The sequence below is a fragment of the Gambusia affinis genome, linkage group LG12 (genome assembly GCF_019740435.1).
Source record: "Gambusia affinis linkage group LG12, SWU_Gaff_1.0, whole genome shotgun sequence".
Taxonomy (NCBI): domain Eukaryota; kingdom Metazoa; phylum Chordata; class Actinopteri; order Cyprinodontiformes; family Poeciliidae; genus Gambusia; species Gambusia affinis.
In genome coordinates, this window is record NC_057879.1 from 600,625 (window position 1) to 621,256 (window position 20,632).

Below are 20,632 nucleotides of genomic sequence, written 5' to 3' on the forward strand. Positions count from 1 at the left end.
TGTACTAACTTAATACTTTGTAAACACATTTTGGGTGAGATTTTACTTGATAAATTAAGGTTACTTAAAATGGAAACAATTACATACTCTACAGAAGATTTTTTAAAAAATATAATTTACTTTTATTCTCCAAAAATCCAGCAGCTTTAGGGTGCTGTGGTGGAACAAGCCATGTATGAAGGCCTTAGTCCTTGACGCGGATGTCACAGGTTCGATTCCCGGCCTGATGACCTTTGCTGCATGTCTTCCCTGTCTCTCATTACCTACTTTCCTGTACAACTACTCTCAATTAAAAGCCGCCTAAGCCAAAAAAAAAAAAAAAAAAGACTTAAGAAATCCACTAGTTTTTCACTCAAATGCTTAAATAATTTCTAGGCTAAGGACATAAATAGCAATCAATCCACATTTATCTATAAATAACATTAATCTCTGTGTTTTTATGTTTTGTAAAAAATTAAGACAACTTTAATTTTCAATAAAATACTAAATATTTAGTTTATGGCTGAGAAGGTAAAAAATAGAGACATAATCAATAAAAAAAATTTTTTCGCATTTTTTTAAAATTGTGATTTTATTAGGCATGAAAACACTTTCAACTTGATGAATTTGGGTCACCAGGTAAAAAGTTTAGACTCCACTGCAGGAAGTCCTTTCTTTGGGCTGGCTTCACTAAAGGACAGCCGGTTAGATGCAACACAGAGTGGCACTGAAAGTTGCTTTTTCCCCCTTTTTTAACATTCAGGATCTTATGGTCAGAATCTGCAATTTACCTCATATTAATTCTGTTTATTTTTATGGCAACAATTCAAATGATGTTACCTTAGAAATAAACATGGACATAACCTGCAAGTGTTCACACATTAGCATATAGTTAGATTCATGCAAGCTTATACCAGGCTCCTGTGTTGTTAATGCAGACCAACACGAGTTTGTACTGTCCTCTACTGGTTTATTAACATTAGACTCTAATTCTTCCCATGTATTTGCTGAAGAAATTCTAAAAACTGATGTTGAAACAAAACAAATAATTAAATAAATCCTCTTTTCTCCTCAAGAAATATGCTGTAGTTTATCTTAGAAAGTGGTTGGACATTAAAAAACTGCAAGCAGCAAACATTTGCTTCCAAATTATTTTAAAACTTAAATAAAAGCAGCAAAGTCTTCCAGTTTGCTTCTACAACAGAGGCGTGAAGGAATAGAAAGCAATAAACTGCAAGAACAAGACTGACATGTTAAACATTGGAATGCTTTCTGACATCACTTTAAAAGCATCCTTCAAATGTAAACAGCAGCCTAGACTTCATGTTTTTGCTGTATTATTCCTCCTGATTTATTAGAATTCCCATATGGAGCACAACACAATAAAGATATCAGATTTTGGCCTGAGTGTCATCATTTCCTGCTTTGCATGGAAAAATTTGCACCATCAACCAGGTTCTGTGCCCCCATGCCCCAACATACCCCACCATACCTCACCATACCCCACCATACCCCACCATACCTCACCATACCCCACCATACCCCACCATACCTCACCATACCCCACCATACCCCACCATACCTCACCATACCCCACCATACCCCACCATACCTCACCATACCCCACCATACCCCACCATACCTCACCATACCCCACCATACCCCACCATACCCCAACATACCTCACCATACCCCACCATACCCCAACATACCCCACCATACCCCACCATACCCCAACATACCTCACCATACCCCACCATACCCCAACATACCCCACCATACCCCAACACACCCCAACATAAACCCACCATACCCCAACACACCCCAACATAAACCCACCATACCCCAACATACCCCAACACACCCCAACATAAACCCACCATACCCCAACACACCCCAACATAAACCCACCATACCCCACCATACCACACCATACCCCACCATACCTCACCATACCCCACCATACCCCAACATACCCCACCATACCCCAACACACCCCAACATAAACCCACCATACCCCAACATACCCCACCATACCTCACCATACCCCACCATACCCCACCATACCCCAACATACCTCACCATACCCCACCATACCCCAACATACCTCACCATACCCCAACATACCCCACCATACCCCAACATACCCCAACACACCCCAACAGCATACCCCACCATACCTCACCATACCCCACCATACCTCACCATACCCCACCATACCCCAACATACTCAGCACCACCAACTCTTCGGCTGTCAGCCCCTGACAGTGCGTAGAAACTCGGCTCCCAGCCTTTTCTCCCAAGTCAAGAGCAGCTGAGTTCTTCAGTCAGCGATCGTTGGACATTACTTCCACATACAAGCCAGCTAAGAAAGGAAATGCAGATGAGGGCCTCTGCAGCCATTCAGCCCCCTGGCCGCTGCTGCTACCATTGCCAATAGAAAACACAGTGGATCTTCCTCTGGCCTTCATATTTCTGTCTGTCTCTTGTTTCCACTGCTTCCCTCCTATGGCAGGTAGATGTCACCCAGAAGTGAAGAGACGAGTGAAATTAGGCATTTTCAGTGACTCTTTAGGAGTAATTTGGCTGCTGGATCTGGCTTAGTAAGGAGGACATGTTGTTTTTATTTAACATCAACCAAACATGTCATCTGATTCATCTTCAGGGGTTGTTTCAGTTTGCAAATATTTTTGTAATTCAACGGAGCCGAGATGACTGCCTCAAAAAACAGAAAGAAAATCTGTTGCTAATATACATTTTTTGTGTTATTTTCTATATCAGAAGTTAGATATGTCAGGTAAATGGATCATTTGAACCAGCAACTGATATGGGCCCTCATGATCTGTATGGATCCACACTTATTTGAAGGAAATCTGCTGTTATTTACATGATTGTTTGGGATCCAATACACATTTAGATTATTTACTGAAGAATATTTGACAGATGAATTTGACCACTGTGAAGCTCCATGATGTCTTATGGGCCAGATTTAAGAAAGGACTCATAGGGGCAGTAGCACAGGGCAGGGGGAGGGGGGGAGGGGACTTTTTTTTGTGTGTGTACTGTGAATGTTTAACAAAAATTTCACCTCATAATAAACTCATGGCCTCATTTTGCATGAGGTGTTTTTTAATGTTCTTGGATTTTTATTAATTCAAATACTCAATGGAGCTATAGCACATAGATCAATCTGCCAGATGGTTTTGATAGATTCTACTGACCTGCTTATTTGCACAAGTAAAATATTTCCTGTCTTTATTTTTCTTTGGATAGAGCACCAAAACTGACTCCAGTCCAGGAACCTTATGCTTCTGAATCGGTTCCTGCTCATACATTCTACTTACATGCCTTTGTTTCTATGCTTATTTAAATGTTAATGTCTGCAAATTTTATAGGATTGTTTTAATTCTCTGATCTTCATTTTTGAAACAGCAGCAACGATATGGTTCATTTGACCTGTGAAGACTTTTATGCTAGGAGCTTTTTACTCAATATTTTACCACTTATGGAAAATATTCATGTTCAGAGTAAAACATCAATTTAAGTTTTTATTTTACTTGCAAGAAATTGTATGAACTGAATGTGTATACGTATTGAATGAGTGAATCATTCAGTCACTGAATTTCAAATTAACACCTCAAACAAAGGAAATACAAATGTACACATAGATTGAGTTATTTCTATCTGAGGCAAATTTTCTCTGTGTTTATAATTAAAGCTGAAACTGTTTGCAAAGTCAAGTCTGATGGACAGTTGCTTGTTTTCATGTTCTGTATTTGGGCATAAAATAAAATATCTAAAAAGCCAGATCTGCATTGTTTATTTACACATCATCATGACATCAATTATTTACATGTTGTCTAAAAAGGAGAATTTTATCAGAAATGGACAAAAACAACTGAAAACATAGAATCTTCATTAGGAAACAGAAGCAATTTAAGGAAACAAAAAAGTTGACTGCATTGTAAGGCTTACATTTGGTTTGGATTCATATTCATTGATCTGCCAAACGTTGCATTCAAAGACAGGTTTGTGTAGAAAAATAAATTATGTAAACATATCAGAGCGTCTTTGCTCTGGATTCTGGCTGTGTTGGATATAAATAAGAGCGCATGATCCCACTTATTGACACCGATAGTTTGCTGGGAAATTGGGGGAACTGCGATAAGGCAGCACTGGAACCACAGATCCAAAGGCATTTCCGGTCAGGTCCAAAAATGAATTGAAATCCTAGAAAACTAACAGCTCTGCAGACGCCTGCTGCCAGATCAGTTCTAAAATGAAATCTAGCTGAGCTTTGACTCACAAAGGAAAGTGTAGCAACAGAACAGCTGGACAAACAGAAGGCCTACCATGAAGCAGCTGAGCTGTCTCTGGGTTCCAGCAGCCACGCTGTCAGCCGGTGGTTCTGGTCGGCCTGGAGCGCTCCGGGCCGGCCTTCTGCCTCAGCTGAGCCTTCAAGATGAAAGAACTACATCTAAAACATTTCAAGGTGTTTGTCTGTGAGGCTGCGGTGCAGCCCTGTCCGCGCGTGCTTTAAACAGTCCCGCGCGCAGAACTGTGTGATGTCAGACAGCGGCGGTTCCGGCCCAGGATGCTGCTGTTGTGACGGCTTCAGTCGCTGTCGGAGCGGGCCTCCGCCTCCCGGCCGGCGGAGTGGTTGTACAGCCCCTGCGCCATCAGGTGCTCCGCCAGAGAGTTCTTCTTCCCGGAGGCCTTTTTAATCTTGGCCCGCTTGTTCTGGAACCAGATTTTGATCTGAGACTCGTTGAGGCTGAGCTCCAGGGCCAGGTTCTGCCTCCGCTGCTCGGTGAGGTAGCGGTTCTTCTGGAACTCCGCTTTCAGCCGCTGCAGCTGCTCGGCACTGAAGGCCGTCCGGGGCCGCTTGTCCTCCTTGCTCGGGGTCGGGGCTTTCTTTGGTTTGCGGGATCTGGGCCCTTGCGTGGAAAAAAGAGAACAAAACAACAAAACATCCAGTTAGCTCGTTTTCAAACTTTGTTGAAAGCTTTTGTGATTTAAACGGACAGAGAAAGGCGCTGTTCCCCAAGATGCGCGCTGAACTTCTTGACATGAACGTCAGGGATTTTTCTTGTTCATTGGTTAATTATCTCAGGGACCAAACTTCACAATGGAGGACGCGATTTATTCTGAGGCAATACCTCTGACGCCCTGACTGTATCTTTAATAGGAAACTTTTAATATTTCCCTAAATCAGAATTGGATCACACGTTTTCTGTTTCCCTAAAATTGCGCAATGTTTGGGGTTTATGAGGTTTGTTATTTCTGCTCCGTTGTCTGGAGTAGCAGCAGAGGGGCCGTTCGTGGGCTGGGGGTCAAATGCCTGTCTGTTTTTATTATTCAATATGACATTAAAGTTTAAAACTGGTTTTAAGTAAAAAAGAAAATCTAGCAAAAAAAAAAAATAAATAAAATAAAATAAAATAAACTGGATCAGACTGAATAAAAACAATGAAAACGGCCGTCAGACATTTGACCAAACGGAGCAACAATAAATCGGAGCTGCAGATGAACTGTGGCCTTGTTTCCGGCTCCTTTGGGCCCGAACGTTTAAAGACTATTTTTCGTATTTTCATGAATAAAATCAAACTACTTTTGCACCACTTAGTTGTAGTTCTCCGGATGCTCAATGCATTCCGTTTTTTATTGTGATTCCTCCTTTGGTTATTTTTTAAAATTTGTAGAGGAAACATCTTTGAATGCTGACAAAGAACATGTGACGTGAAGCCAACTTTTCACTCAGACGAATTAAATGTAGCCGCAGATCAGATCAGTTTTTCTTTCTTGCTTTCTAAAGGGAGGTTTAAAATGTTTCAGGATTTTTTGGTTTTCACGGCCCCTTCACTTTTTTACACTCGCCCCCCTGTCCACCCCCAACTCTTTTGTTAGAAAAAAAAAATGCAAATGGTAAAATAACAAAGAAGCGGGGGAACAATGACGTTAAACTTGGTTTTACTTTGGTATTTTATGTTTTTGTCTGTGAAACATTTTTTTCCATTTCACTTTTATTTTAATAAAACACTTTATGTCCACTTTGGCAGATTATTATGGTTAGAAAAATCAAAAGTCAAAACCCCAAGACCTGCAGAAAGCGTTCGTCTCATGATGAATATGCTGCATGAATCATAAATGATCTTCTTTCTAAATGCTTCATGTTTTATTTTGATCACGGCTAAAAATTCTAATAATGTAATATTTATTTGTTGGTGCAATAACGGCTAAGTCTTTGTTAAAAGTGCTTCGTTTTTTCTTTTAACTATTGTTTCTACTGTTCAGCTAATTTTAAAATACTCTCGATCATATTTCAAAGTTTAAATAAGATTTTTTTCCGTAGCCTTTCCCACAATTTCATTTCTTTAATTCATTTATTTTTATCGCAGAGATAATATTCAATTTTACCACTAAAATTCGCATTTTACTAAATGTATCTAAAATGGTGTGATTGAGGGAACATTTTCCACCAACCTGATGAAGGCCGATCGGAGTACCTGGTACAATAAACCCAGGCCGGCCACAGCATCGGCTTGGCTGCTGGGGCCGCAGGAGCCGCAGGAGCCGCCGGGGCCTCGCTGCTCTCGGGGCTGCGGCAGGAGATCCCTCGGCCTGAGTCGCAGGCTGTCAGGCCGGGGCCGCTCGCCTCTGACTGCGCATTCTGGAGGTCGGACTTCCCCAAGCTGCCCTCCCGTCCTCCTGTCCTGCCGCGCTTTGAGTCCGTTTTGGAGGCTTTTCTCCCTGACACCTCGCTCCTCTCCTCCAGCCCGTGTCCTCCCCGAACACATAATGTGCCTTTCTTTCTCTTTCGGCCAAAGTCCGGCCTTAAGATGTTGTCTATGTAGAAGTTGGTGACCCGGTTGGACTGCTGAATCCCGGGCTGCTGCAGCAGAGGCAGGATGGCCCGGTTGGACTTCTCTCCAGAGCTCTTTGGGCGCTGAGGTTCTCCTTCAACATTTTCCTCCATAATGATGATGAGCTGAAGCTCCAAAGAAAAAGATCCAAGTTTCTGATCAGTCTCTGTCTTCCTTCTAGCAATTAGCTGATGCCGTTGGAAAAAATGCAAAATAAAAATTCGACAAGAAAAGCAGGCAGTGTGTTTGCATCTGAGGTAAAAGTGTTCAGTTCTGAAAACGCGCCTGGGAATTTCGGCCCAGAACAATCCCGCTTTCTTTGTGATGAGAGCATCCCTCTCCTCTCTGCTCTCACTCCTTCACCTCACTGCAGCACAAACTACCTGTTACATTAAAATAAACGAACCAAAGTGTGAAAGCTGCAGACTGTTCCAGCTCAGTTAGAGAAGCTTCCTGCTGCACTAAATCCTCTTGATGAAAATGCCGCTCAAATACTTCCACTAAACATTTTTGGGTCTGATTTCTGATTGGCTGCAGGACTCTGCGCTGACGTTGTATTGCGGGCCTCACGAACACGTGTTTTTGACCAATAGATTCACAGAACATATATCATGTGGAATTCCCGGAATTCCCTTTTCTAAACAGTAGATTATGGCTGTGTTACATATACAGTCATTTTCAATAAATGTCGTTTCTGCCGGGTTACAGGTTTTCTCAGGTGCTTTGGTGGATTTCTCGAATCATTTCCTACATTTACAAAACATTAAATGCATTTCTCAAAAACAATTTGTATGAATCAAAACACCTTTGGTTTCCCACAGAATCCAGTTTATTTCTCTAAATTCTTAGTTCATGTCTCAAAATGAAATATCTGTATCAATGAACATGTCAGAGATTCCGAACATGAAGTCTTTGTTTCATTGTGTTTGGATAAGACAGAATGATTAGTCATGTTGTCAGTGTTCTGCTAGACTTTTGATGACATGTATTATAAATTGTGATCAGGCAGGTCAGAGACTGACAAGATTCACATTTACACATTTAGAAATTGCTTTGGGTTTAAGTCAAATCTAATGGACATGTTACATATGTGCCCAAAAGAAAAGAAAGGAGAAAAGAAAGGGAGAGGAGGAATGAAACACATAAGGTTGGAGGAGAAAAGAAAAGAGAGAAGACTACACCAGAAAAAGAAATAAAAACATATTAATACACTGATTAATAACAGAATTTTTTTATGAATGTTTGAATAGCAACAATTTTTTTTATAATGTATTAAAGGTCGCAGGTGTTATTCACAATAGACACAGTTTTAATAAACCCCATGCAGAAATCTGACTGATTTAGATCCTCATCACACAAAATGGTTTATAAATCTAAGAACCACCGAGTCCAGCAGGGGGAGATACTGTTAATGTCTTAGTTTATTATCTGCGGAGTTGTAGTAAGTAACTTTTTTGAAAAAATTTATTTTTAGGAATATTTTAATAATGCTGTACTTTTTTGAGTACTTTTATTATGAAGTGTTGCTACATTTCTGGATTCTCTGCCCACTGGGAGTAACTTCACTGAATGAAGAACCAAAAATTCTCCAGACACAAACACACCCGCGGTTTTTATTAGAGTTTCAGAAGTTCTTTTTTTTTTATTGAAAAAAAAAAAACAACAAAATTTTTTTTTTTCTAAATAAAAAAAGTTTTATTGACTTGATGTGGAGGTAGAATGGAAAAAATAATTATTTTACCAAATTTTATTATGTTTTGTTACTTATATGAATTATTTTAATTTTCATAATAAAAATACCAACATTTCCACTAAACTTAATATTTTGGTTCATCGGATTATGTAATTTTTAAATATTAAATGACTGATAATTTAATCAGTTACTCAGTACTTGAGTGATAATTTACCAAATACTTTATGGTAAAAAAGCAACATGCTGCAGATCTTCTATCAGTCTGTTGTTGAGAGTGTCGTCTCTTCAGCCGTCATCTGTTGGGCAGCAGCATCAGAACCAGGGATTTAAAAAGGCTCAACAGCCTGATAAAGAATGCTGGTTCAGTTCTGGCTCTGTTCTGGTTCTGTTCTGGTTCTGTTCTGGCTCTGTTCTGGCTCTGTTCTGGTTCTGTTCTGGTTCTGTTCTGGAAACCTCTGGAGATGATGCAAATAAGGATTCTTCATAAAATCAATAAAATGATGGACAACCCTGAACATCCTCTTCAGGAGACTGACTTGAGAAAACAGAGAATCTTCAGTCAGAAGTTTCTTCAGATTCGCTGTAATACAAACTGCTACAGGAGATTTTTTCCTGCCACCAGGCATCACCATCTACAATAACTCTTTGAAGAATCTGAAGTCATGAGTTACAACAACATTTAGTTTTCCTTTGAAATAAATATATATAAAAGCCCTCATAACATAAATAAAAGCACACAATGCTTTTTCTTTGGCATCATTTAGTCAGGGCTGCGATTGGTTGAAAGGTCTTGCTTTGGTCTGGTTAGTACTCCAGCATCATTTGAGTTGCCATGGTGACAAATTTAGGTGAGATCAGCTTTTAATTACAAAAAAATGCCAAACTGACACTATGATGAGCCACTGTTCTCATCCCATGAGCAGCTTCAAAAAGGAACCATTTTGTTTGCAAATCTCTGTGGTGCAAAGCAATGTAGTTCAGCCAATATTTGCTTATGTGGTTTGTTTCATTTCTATTTAATACATGCTGCATCCTGTTAGGACTGGATCTCTCACAGTGAAGACAAACAACGAAAAATGAGAGCAATAAGTGTTCCAAGATTGAAGAGTGATTCTTTTCAGTTTTGTTGACTTGATGTGGACTGGCTTAAATAATAACTCCATAGATAAAGCATTTGGAGACAGTGCAGTTGAAAGAGTACAGCTCTATTTGTATGTGGTCTGAGTCAGCAGGCAAAGCAGAGGTCATCTTCCTGTTGTCTGTTCAAAACCTCTCAGAGGGGAAGGGGAAACTTCCTGTTCCTCTTAGTGTTTGCTCTCCATTCAGAAGTCATGGAAATTCAACTGGGAGACTCTCTCCAGCCTACCTGCTCCATCTCATCACCACGATTCAACCAATCATCCTTCATCAGATGACACCAGGTCCTGTTTCAGTAAACTAATGTAAGCTTCAGTAGGATTTTTTTTGTTTCTTTTAATTGAAGAGGAACAGTCTACAGTCAGGATCCTGTTTGCTGTCAGAAAAAATGTCTTAGAGAAAAGTTGCTAGTTTTCAGATGTTAGCTCACACAAGATGCAACAGTAAGCATTTTTCACCAACAAAAAAGCAGAAGATTATGAAATGTGTTTGAGAGCTAGGAGCTGGAGTATAATGTCCCCAAATATATGGTTCATTTTACTCTGTTAATTCATTTTAATCTAATTCTGTGTTTACACAAAGTCAGAAAACTGGTCACTTCATGCAAAACCCTCTTCTTGGTCCTGATCACACCATTCTGGTCGTGGCCCTTCACAGCAGGTAGAGGGCTTGGAGCTGGCTCATTGCTAGCACTTACTGCTTTAATCCTTCTGCTCACTGTGCTGTGGATAAGCCCGGAGTGAAAGGGGCCCCGCAGGGCCACGCTGACTAACTTCACAGACTCCAGTGGAGCTTGGCTTTCCTGGCTGCTGGTCAGTCCTGCATGAGTACACAGGACAGCTTTCTGAATAAGGGAGGTTTCACTCTGTCGCTTTTTTAATTTTAAAACTTCTTCTTGTCTTTCTGCAGCTGCAGGACATTCTAATGTGTTTAGGAAATACAGGGTGAACGGTACACTGGAGAACATGGAACTGATGCGTACTCTTACTCTATGAAGTGGGGTTGTGATGAGAGGTTATTATCAGTCAGTATCTTCCCTGCTGCAACAAGGGTTTGAAATGAGCTTTCTTTCAATTAGAGTCATTTGAACATTTTGATGTTTGCATCTGTTTTGCAACAATAAAGTACTGGTTTGTCCTTGAATAACTCTTACTAAAAGACATGGACAATTATTGAAGTTAATAATTTTAATCAAAATTTTAAAATTAGGCACTACCTGATGATCAGAAATTAATAGCCAAACAGCTCTTACTCTCACTTATAGTTTTATGATTACCTGCCTGGTGGAGTGTGATATTACAGAACAGAAAAAGGTGAATTTTCAAACTCTAAGCCTGATTTATAGAATAAACAAGTTCTCTCCAAAATATAAAAATTCAGATCAGTGACATTCAATTACACAAAATAATAAAAACCTAATCAAGCTGACTAAAAAAGTAAAAAGGTGAATTAATAACAACTATAAATAAATAAATAAATAAATAAATAAATAAATAAATAAATAAATAAAATAACAATGAAAAGCAACAGTTCAGCTTGATATGTATTTTTCAAAATCCGATGTGTGTTATGAGGGAATTTAGCTCCCAGATTAGCTTCTCATCTGACAAAGATCAGCAGTTGACATGTGTTCAGACTGCAGCTATAAAACCCAGGAATAACCAGCACTCCAGAAATATACAAAGGTTTAATGTGGGCTAAAAAAGGACATGTTTTGGCTACATGTCGTCTCAGCTTGTTACAGACAAGCAATGTGTGAACAGAGAGATTAAAGGGCCTCTAAGCCAATCAGAGACCAGATGGACAATCAGGCCCCCAAAAAAGAAACATCTGTGGCAAATAAAAATAATGTGCAACATTCAACACCAACTGATCATTATCTAATTGTTCTAAGAAGGATGTGGTTATAGTGAATCCAAAACTGTGTTTTTCTTTGGACATAATGGATCAGACTGGATCCTACTGGAGCGGGTCAAGGCATTCATCAAATAATGCTGGGTCCTCTTCACACTGCCGTATTACTGTGATACTACGCTCTCTTGTTCAGGTTTTCTTAATTAATCTCTGTTGTAATAAATCCTTTGGGTAAACATTGCATGTGGCAAATGAATCCATTCTGTACACACTGTCTTCAAAGCCAGTGTGTACAGCAAACAAAGAAACTGTCTTTAGCTACCAGAAGGTTACATGTGATAGACGGCAGAGTGAACATTTAATTGTCACCTGACTCTCCAAGGTTATTTTACTGTCATCAACGGCTTTGGTTTATAGTTCACAAAATTTAATTCAATTTCTTTATGTCGTCACAACAATATTAATTTGACTTTGATGAAGCAGATGTTCATTCACATTGAAGAAAATCAACGTCTTTGTTTTGTAAATATTCCATAAAATCAGTTGTGATCTGTGTTTCTTTTGAGTTCCTGTGTCTCCCTGTTAAATGGACTGAACTTATATAGAGCTTTTCCAGTCATTCTGACCACTCAAAGTGCTTTACACTAGAGTCACATTCACAAACACACACACATTTATACACCAATACGCAGATCGGTAGGCAATTAGGGGTTAAGTGCCTTGCCCAGAGGCACATTGACGTGTGGCAGGAAGAAGCTGGAATTGAACCTACAACCTTCTGATTGCAAGATGACTACTCTACTATCTATCTGTGTCGTTTTCGTTTGCCGTCTGTTCGTATCTCCAGTTGCTCAGAGTGTTGAGCCTTAGCTTCCGCTCAGCTGTGCTGCCTGGTCGTTGGACTGTTTGTATTTGGACATATTCACCATTAAACCATCACTATTTACTTCTACCTGGGTCTACAGTGTCCTGCCTCACCGCCTACACCGTCACTTCATGACAGGTGCATAAGAAAGGACTGCAGTTTTACTGGTGGGTTCCTTCTAAAATTGACCATCAGTGGCAGTAGTTCTTCTCTGCCTTAGGAACACATGATGATACTCTGGAAATGTCCCATGTCTGGATTCTTCCCAGCTCCACGAATCACATTACTTCTGTGTTCCAACAGTTCCTGAAAGGTCACGGTGAGGATCATAATGGTTACTAAACAGCTCTGATTCATTCCAGATCTTTTTAAGGGTCCTCTGATGTAATTTGAACATTTTATAACAACACAGTTTAGCCCTGCAGTGAGTTAAAGTGTTTTTATTGTAGCTGCTCTCAGAAGAAGGAACGACAGTTATTCCAGGGCACCGAGCCAGACAGCCGAGGTGAATGAACAGAGAGGACAGCTTGGTGGAGTTGGGGAGGGAGGGGGGCAGGCAGGCAGAGGATGCAGACTGCTGAGATGGGATGAGGACTGCCTGGACTCAAATGTTGCTTCAAGGACTTCTTCCATCATGTGTCAGAGTCCTGGAGAGAGAAACTTGCTGACAGCAGGAAAATCCACTCAGTCCGGTCAAAGATCTCTTGCAGATTTTCTGCAGGGTGTGTCAGAGTCAGTGACTGACTGGAGAATATCAGACTGTGTGCCAAACTGGAACTAAGATCTTACAAGTTTAAATGAGACGATCAACCTTCATCAATGATACCCCCACATCCCTCCACCAGCACTACCAGTATGAGTCTACTGGAGAAACAAGAGGTATTAGTCCAGCCTCTGTTTGAAGATTACAGTTACATCAGAGTTTCTATAGTAAATAGAATACCTCCAAAAGGTTTAGTTCACTAATTCAACTCATAAAGTAAAACTCATATATTTTATCTATTAATTTCATAGTGATCCATTCAAAACATGTTTCTATACATCTTGAAGGCTAATATATATATAAAAAAAGATACTAGCCTTGAATTGTGAATTTACTAAATGTGTATCCACATACTGTACTGTATATGTACAGTACATGCACGTGGTCTGGGCTCCTTTTGCTTGAGTTACTGTATTGATGCGGTGTGGCATGGAGGGGGTCAGCCTGTGGGTCAGCTGACTCTCCTCTTTCCCCTCAGACTTTGGTTTCTGACTGCGGCTGCAGTCACCTTGTGAATCTCCTCAAACTCTCAAATGGTTTTTGCTTTACAGCCTGTTTTGAGGCTGCAGTTATCACAGTTGCTTGTGCCCCTTTTTCGACCACACACTTTCCTTCCACTAAACCTTTTGTAACATGCTGTGGAAAAAGAATTCTCTGAAATTCTTTAGCAATGACAGTTTGTGAGCTGTGGTCACTGAGGATGAAGAATGACCACAGCTGTTGGAAAATCATCAGATCAGAAGATTTCTCTTTGATTATGTAGACTAAGGTTCTCAGTTTATGATCAACTGAATTTATGGTTTTCATTAGCTGTCAGCCATAATCAGCAAAATGAACACAAAGACTTTACACTGTCTATTGACACTGGCTATAAAAATAACTAATGAAATCTAATATTGATTATCTAGTGTTGGGTGTTTTATTATTGACATATTCTAGCACATTAAATGTTTCCCCCAGTCGTTTCCATAAATGGTCGACTTTCATTCAGATGAACGCTTTTAGAAACATTCATCTGAAGTCTTTCTCTCCACACCTGTGAGCTTCTACCGCCATCTGTTGGTTGTCATGACTCACAGCAAGTGTTTTCATGTTGCTGATATGCTCTCCACCCTAACTACACCGATGTAACATTCAAACTAAATTCTGTTTTTAAATCCTGTTTAACTAAACGCACTGTGATCTACAGTTGTCCTTTCAGGGATGATTTTCTGATTAAGGAACAGCAAACTTCACAGATTTGGGTTTGCATTAAAGTTTGGGTCTGCAACCTGCAATGGCTCCTAAGACCTTCCAGAATGGCTCTTGATAATGTACGAGTGCAGGTTCTGGTCATAAAATCAGAATATCATGAAAAAGTTGAAATGTCAGCAATTCTAGTCAAAGAGTGAAACTTGTATTTTATATTAATTTGTTACACACAGACTGATATATCTCAAAAATGTATTTTTTTCTTGATGGTTAAAATTGACAACTAATGAAAACCACAAATTCTTCATCTCATGAAATTAGAATATTACTTAAGACCAATACAAAAAAAAGAAGAGATTTTTAGAAATGTTGGCCACCTGAAAACTATGAGCATGTGCAGTTGGGGATCCTTTTGCCCAGATATCACTGCAGTAATGCGGTGTGACATGGAGTCCATCAGTCTGTGGCACTGCTCAGGTTCCTCTGAGAGGCCAGGTTGCTATGACAGTGACCTTCTGCTCTTCTGAATTGTTGGGTCTGATGTATCACATCATCTTCCTCTTCACAATATGCCAGAGATTTTCTATGGCGTTAAGGTCAGGTGAGTTTGCTGGCCAGTTAAGAACAGGGACGCCATGGTCCTTAAACCAGGTCCTGGTAGCTTTGGCTCTGTGTGCAGGAGCTAACTCCTGTTGGAAAATGAAATCTGTATCTCAATAAGGTTGGTCAGCAGCAGGAAGCCTGAAGTGCTCTAAAACTTCCTGGTAGGAGGCTACATTGACCTTTAACCTCAGGAAACACAGTGGACAGACACCAGTAGATGGCATGGCAACCCAAACCATCGCTGACTGTGGAAACTTTGACTGGACCTCAAGCAACGTGGATTCTGTGTCTCTCCTCTCTTCCTCCAGACTCTGGCGCCTTGATTTCCAAAGGAAATGAAGAATTCACTTTCATCAGAGAACAGAACTTTGGACCACTCAGCAGCAGTCCAGTCCTTTTTGTCTTTAGCCCAGCTGAGACGCTTCTGATGCTGGTTCTTGTTCAAGAGTGGCTTGACAAAGGGAATGTGACAGCTGAAACCCAGGTCCTGGTATGTCTGTGTGTGGTGGTTCTTGAAGCTCTGACTCCAGCTGCAGTCCGCTCTCTGTGAATCTTCCCCATATTTTTCAACGGGTTTTGTTTCACGATCCCCTCCAGGGTGCAGTTATCCTGATTGTTTGTCCAATTTTTTCTACCACATCTTTTCCTTCCTTTCATCTCTTTATGAATGTGTATGGACACAGAGCTCCGTGCACAGCCAGATTCTTTAGCAATGACCTTTGTGTCTTACCCTCTTGTGCAAGGTGTCAAAGGTCATCTTTTGGACAACTGTCAAGTCAGCAGTCATTCTCATGATTGTGTAGCCTACAGAACTGGATGGAGACCATTTAAAAGCCTTTGCATGTGTTTTGAGCTAATTATCTGATTAGTGCGTAGCACCAAGGGTCTTCAATACTGAACTTTTTCACAATATTCAAATTTTCTGAGATACTGAATTTGGATTTTCATTAGTTGCAACAATCAACACTAAAAGAAATAAACATTTGAAATATATTCATCTGTATGTAATGAATGAATATAATATACAAATTTCACTTTTTGAATGGGATTACTGATTTAAATAAACCTTTTCATAATATTTAATTTATGACCAGCATCTGTAAGTGCAGGTTTCAGAGTTTCATTGAATTACTGCACTGAATTTCACTGACAGAGTGACTCAAAAAGTACCAAAAATATGCTTTGGATATATTTTCTTGAATTAGAAACTATGTGGAGTTTTTGTTTTCATTTGAAACAAACCTTATAGTGTGTATCCATCCTATTTTACCAAAAGTTCCGTTGCTTTTGTATTTTAAAATGCAAGAGAAATAAAATGGGGTTTCTTTAAAAATGTCCTACAGTGAATATCTACACAAAAAATAGATCTAATCTATCTGTAGTTAAAGCTAAATGTGGAAGAGACTCCATAACAGTAATATGATTACTGACAGAATTTGGGCACTAGAGAGAACGCCAGAATCATACTTCATTAAAAAAAATATACTTAAGTTTTCAGTTTACAAAATGAAAATTAAGTATAGATGGTGAAACACACACATGCACGCACCCTCATTTGTACCATTTTAATGCCTGTACCAACATAATTATTTTGGGTATTATAAATAGTTACATGGAAAAAAGCAGACAAACATGTCCAGGTGTTCAGCTTCAGTGGGGTTTTGTACTGTTGAGTGAAACGGCAGAATGGAGAGGTGTGCAGTACTGCAGCGGAACATCCAGACCCACGACAGGCCCCACCACGCTCAGCCATGACAGGACATAGTTCACTGGTCTGTTGGCATGGAAACAGACAAGTCAATGGGTTAAAATGGTTTCAAACTGATGAAACCACATTATTATAAAGGAAACAGAAAGCTTTTATTCTTTAATCCTTACTTGGCCTCATATTGAAATATTTCCCATCATAAGTCCCCAAAATAAATGTTCCTAAAACCGCTCTGAAAATCAGGGCCTTGTACAGGTCTGAAAACTCCCACTACACTTCATTAGTGTTACATTTACTCACTTAGCAAAGGTTTTAGGACTTTTGTTCTAACAGCAACATATTTCATCCTTTCTGAAGTTCCTGCAGGTCCCCTTCAATATGCTGCAGTCCATCAAGAAAGCTCAAGCAACACTCTGACACCACATGCACTTAAACATATGCAACTTTATGATCTGATTCAACACAGGATTTATTAGAAACACATCTTGCATCACGTTTTCTGTTTTATTATTGAAAAGTTTAAGAAAGTTTGATGCAAACCAGGATTTTGTCTCAGCTGAGCAGGAAGTGAGGAGTTTGGTAAAGTGGACAAGAAAAGCAGGGCATCATCAGCGAAACGTCATCATCTTAGTCGTTCTTAAGCAGTGAGCCTTTCTTGGATTGAGAACTAGAAAGTAGGTCATGACCCTACCTGCCTTGATCTGAAGCAGCCTGCAGCACAGGTCCCATGAACTCCTCTGTTCTACATGGGTGAAAGAAAAAGAACGGCTGGCCCAGCAAGGGGTGCTCCTGTCACACACACCAAGAATGAGATTTCAGCACAGATTCACAGAGACCCCTGGGCACCAAGAGGACGTTGGGAGTTCCTACCTGCTGACTTATCGCATTGAGAGGGCTGTTCTGAAGACACAGCCTGTAGTTTGGGTGGATGGTGCTCCACATCTCCTCTAATGCCAGGCTCCTTCCCTCTGAGACAAGAACGACAAAAACACACAGAGCACTAAATTACACCCAAGGTCAAATGTAAATCCTCTGCAACACACATTATTTGCCATTCTCTGTTCACAAATAACTGCACCTCAGTAGGCCAGGAAGTCAAACCCCTGAAGTGGCTCGTCTGTCTCTGCTCTGATGCAGGACGGCGATGAGCCTGTGTACAGACAGGAGCTGGACTGTGCTGCTTTCTGCCAGACAAGCAGTCAGACAGAAACATTGTGCAGGTTTACTTTTAGCTGGTTGGCTCCACAGACTAACTCTCCTGCCAGCTAGCTGCTGGAGTCATGAAAGATTCAGTCAGCAGAGGTACAGTTGTGAAGAGTGAAGTGGTTGATGATGCTCAAGAGAAAATCTAGAGCTCAGGCTAGCTGGTCAGCTAAAACCAGCTAAATCACAAGCCTTGGATAACAATCCAGTTACTGTAATGATTCAAGAAACTTTTCAAGACCCACAGAGCGTCTGCTAGCTTCCATCTCCATTTCTATGGCAACCCTGTTGTCTCTGACAGAACCCGACTATTGATCTTCCTATGAAATAGCTTATGTACACATAAACTGCATCATGTGTAAATTCTTTGATCTGCCAATTGCCTGAAAATAATAAAGAATATATATTGCAGATAAAATAACAGAGCTACTCAAAAAGCTACTTTTTCATTGTTTCTTTCCCTGTTTTTAAGTTGCTTTCAGAAGAAGTTGTGAGTGACCTCTAGCTGCAGTCTGACCGGTTCTGAGAGCTGCTCTCTGGGTTTCTTATGACAGAATGGAGATCTGCTTGTGCCATTTTCAGTTTCTTTACATCCCATTTACATCCCAAAACAGCAAGTTCAAAAATAATCTAATATGCTACATTCAAAGAAAGGCCTGAAAACTAAAATCATTACTGCCATCAGTTCCTATGTCTTCATCATGTACAGCAGATGACTTTCCTCTGGCTGCTCCAGTCAGCACAGACCGACGTGCTTCTGTGGGGAGCCTGATCTGATCCAGGACGGTGATGATTTGATTCAGCTGGTGTTCACATCAAACTGATGCTTTGATAGTGAATGAAGTTATTAATACTCTTCTTGACAAATGACAAAAAATTATGTTTGACTTTCCTTCAGAGGATAGGGAGGGGGCACACTTATAGAACATTTAATTGTATGAAAACTCTAAAGCATTAATCAAAAAATGATTTTGCTTCCTAAAAATGTCAATTTAATGCTAAAAAGCAGAGATGCTGCTTTCTGTGTGACTAACCCAAAGTGAACGCTCTGAAATACAGGACAGGAGCTCCGTAGCTGCAGGAGAACAGGATGTGATACTCGTACTGCAGCACCAGGCTGCTGCCGTTAGTCACTGTGTAGCTACCATCATCATCTTCTTCAGCTGTGAGGAAGACAGAACCAGTGGAGGCCGCTGGGTCCTGCTGTGAAAGAGCAGACACAGTGGAGCTCAGTATGTCTGACTCTGTGATCTTTATATGCTTCAAAGTAAAACAAGTATTTACTTCTTCCTTTTCATGTCCAGTAGAGTCACACAGGGTCTGTGGCTGTGGGTGGAAATTAAACCCCTCCTGGTCATGAAGTGGACCCCAGTCACTAGGAACTGACCTTAGTGCAGTCTTTCTGAGGTAGCCCTCTTCGGAGCCCTGCAGTTGTATTAAGAAAATACAATAATACCGTTTATCTCTCCAGCTGTGTGCGCAGCGACAGAGGAAGCACACACCTCCTCACCTGAACGGCTTCCCAGCTCCAGCCATCCCCCAACTGGTCAGAGCGCTGAAGGAGCAGCTGGCAGCACTGACGGAACTGCTCCTCATCCAGGACACTGCAGCTCATCTCTGAGAGGACGAGACATGGAGAGAATGAGGGACCACACACACACACACACACACACACACACAGAAAACCACATTCAGGCTAAGATATAGTTTTTGGATCGACAGTCCTGGCTAAACGGATTAAACAAAGCTGCAGTTGCATGTTGTAAAAATATGTCGAAAAGTTCTGGTTTAAGCGTTTGGACCATCCTCTCTACTAATAAGCTAGATTCCAACATATTGTTATACTTCTACAAAACGAGTACATACCTGGGAACCCATGGAGTCGGTACTTTGTTGAGAAGCAGTGTGTCGGAGATTTACCGCTGCTCCGGCTCCAGCCAGACTCCTTTAGAGGCCTCGACAGAACTTCACAGAGGAACAAGCAGCTTATTGCTACAGCTAACTCTGACTGCGCTGAAGAACATTATAGAGTCGGGCTTAAAAGGAAGAGAAATAGCTACATTTTCAAGCAGGAATTTTGTTTTAGACAGAGAGAGAGAGAGCGAGATCTTCGACTTCTTCTTCCTATTGTGGTAGATCGCAAACAACTTTCAGGTGTATACCGCCACCTACTGTACACGAGTGTGTAGAATCACTACTTTACAGCTATTAAATTCTATTTGTAACTGTGTATTATGAAGAAAATAAATATTGCTTTCCTTAATCTATAAATATCCTCGAAGTTTCCTTCATTTTCCAATAGTTCTTTAAGATCCTATTCCTGTCCTTACAATTTTTCTCAATAGTAAGGGTATGTAAAAGTAAACATGTAATATTTTCATCTTTTGAGAAACAAAATTTCAAGTTTGCATTAGTGTGTAAGACATAATCATCAAAATAAAAAGACAAAAAATGCCTCATGTAATGGATGCAACTTTCACTATTCAAACTGAATACATTAACTTTGCATATTTACAGGTTTTGAGATGCAGTTGTATTTATTCAACAACAGTTGACAAGCAGCAGAGATAGATTAAGAAGTTTTTATGTGGCAGGACAAAGGATTAGCATGAGGTATAGGTCAGGTGGCAATGCTGGACGCCCTCGTGAAGTAAAATAGCTCTGTATTAAACCATCTCTTTTATTGATCATAACCCTGACCATACAGCTTCTGACCATACAGCCAAACAGAGATTTAAAGAGAATCGGCAAAAGCAAATGAAGTAGATTAGCA

At 40.3% G+C, this 20,632-nt stretch overlaps 3 protein-coding genes across 5 annotated transcripts; 1 reads left to right on the top strand and 2 right to left on the bottom strand.

The window, feature by feature from the left end:
- The first annotated feature begins 1,447 nt into the window (after positions 1 to 1,447).
- Positions 1,448 to 2,254, top strand: LOC122841331 (proline-rich extensin-like protein EPR1). The gene has a single exon (XM_044134579.1). The coding sequence runs from the start codon at positions 1,448 to 1,450 to the stop codon at positions 2,252 to 2,254; it is 807 nt and encodes a 268-aa protein (XP_043990514.1).
- A 1,520-nt stretch (positions 2,255 to 3,774) lies between these two features.
- On the bottom strand, positions 3,775 to 7,306 carry en2b (engrailed homeobox 2b). Its single transcript, XM_044133395.1, has 2 exons — positions 6,463 to 7,306; positions 3,775 to 4,916 (listed from the first exon to the last, which is right to left on the bottom strand). The coding sequence occupies exons 1-2, from the start codon at positions 6,953 to 6,955 to the stop codon at positions 4,594 to 4,596; spliced, it is 816 nt and encodes a 271-aa protein (XP_043989330.1). The 5' UTR covers positions 6,956 to 7,306; the 3' UTR covers positions 3,775 to 4,593.
- A 9,192-nt stretch (positions 7,307 to 16,498) lies between these two features.
- Positions 16,499 to 20,016, bottom strand: atg10 (ATG10 autophagy related 10 homolog (S. cerevisiae)). 3 transcript variants are annotated; one of them, XM_044133397.1, is made up of 7 exons: positions 19,726 to 20,016; positions 19,370 to 19,476; positions 19,144 to 19,284; positions 18,894 to 19,059; positions 17,527 to 17,624; positions 17,348 to 17,445; positions 16,499 to 16,722 (listed from the first exon to the last, which is right to left on the bottom strand). In XM_044133397.1, the coding sequence occupies exons 2-7, from the start codon at positions 19,472 to 19,474 to the stop codon at positions 16,599 to 16,601; spliced, it is 732 nt and encodes a 243-aa protein (XP_043989332.1). In that variant the 5' UTR covers positions 19,475 to 19,476; positions 19,726 to 20,016; the 3' UTR covers positions 16,499 to 16,598. The 3 variants fall into 3 exon arrangements, with proteins under 3 accessions (XP_043989332.1, XP_043989331.1, XP_043989333.1); XM_044133396.1 differs by having other exon boundaries at positions 18,894 to 19,062; positions 19,726 to 20,010; XM_044133398.1 differs by having other exon boundaries at positions 17,352 to 17,445; positions 18,894 to 19,062; positions 19,726 to 20,009.
- Positions 20,017 to 20,632: the final 616 nt, after the last annotated feature.

What these genes read in the sequence shown, in the direction of transcription:
- LOC122841331 (XM_044134579.1), top strand. Translation starts at nt 1,448, where the DNA reads ATGCCCCAACATACCCCACCATACCTCACCATACCCCACCATACCCCA.
- en2b (XM_044133395.1), bottom strand. Translation starts at nt 6,955, where the DNA reads ATGGAGGAAAATGTTGAAGGAGAACCTCAGCGCCCAAAGAGCTCTGGA. An exon ending in CTCCGATCGGCCTTCATCAG is followed by an intron (nt 4,917 to 6,462) that starts GTTGGTGGAAAA and finishes TTTCCACGCAAG; the next exon opens with GGCCCAGATCCCGCAAACCA.
- atg10 (XM_044133396.1), bottom strand. Translation starts at nt 19,474, where the DNA reads ATGAGCTGCAGTGTCCTGGATGAGGAGCAGTTCCGTCAGTGCTGCCAG. An exon ending in CTGGACATGAAAAGGAAGAA is followed by an intron (nt 19,063 to 19,143) that starts GTAAATACTTGT and finishes GCTCTTTCACAG; the next exon opens with CAGGACCCAGCGGCCTCCAC. An exon ending in TTTCAGAGCGTTCACTTTGG is followed by an intron (nt 17,625 to 18,893) that starts GTTAGTCACACA and finishes TTCTTGTCTCAG; the next exon opens with AGGGAAGGAGCCTGGCATTA.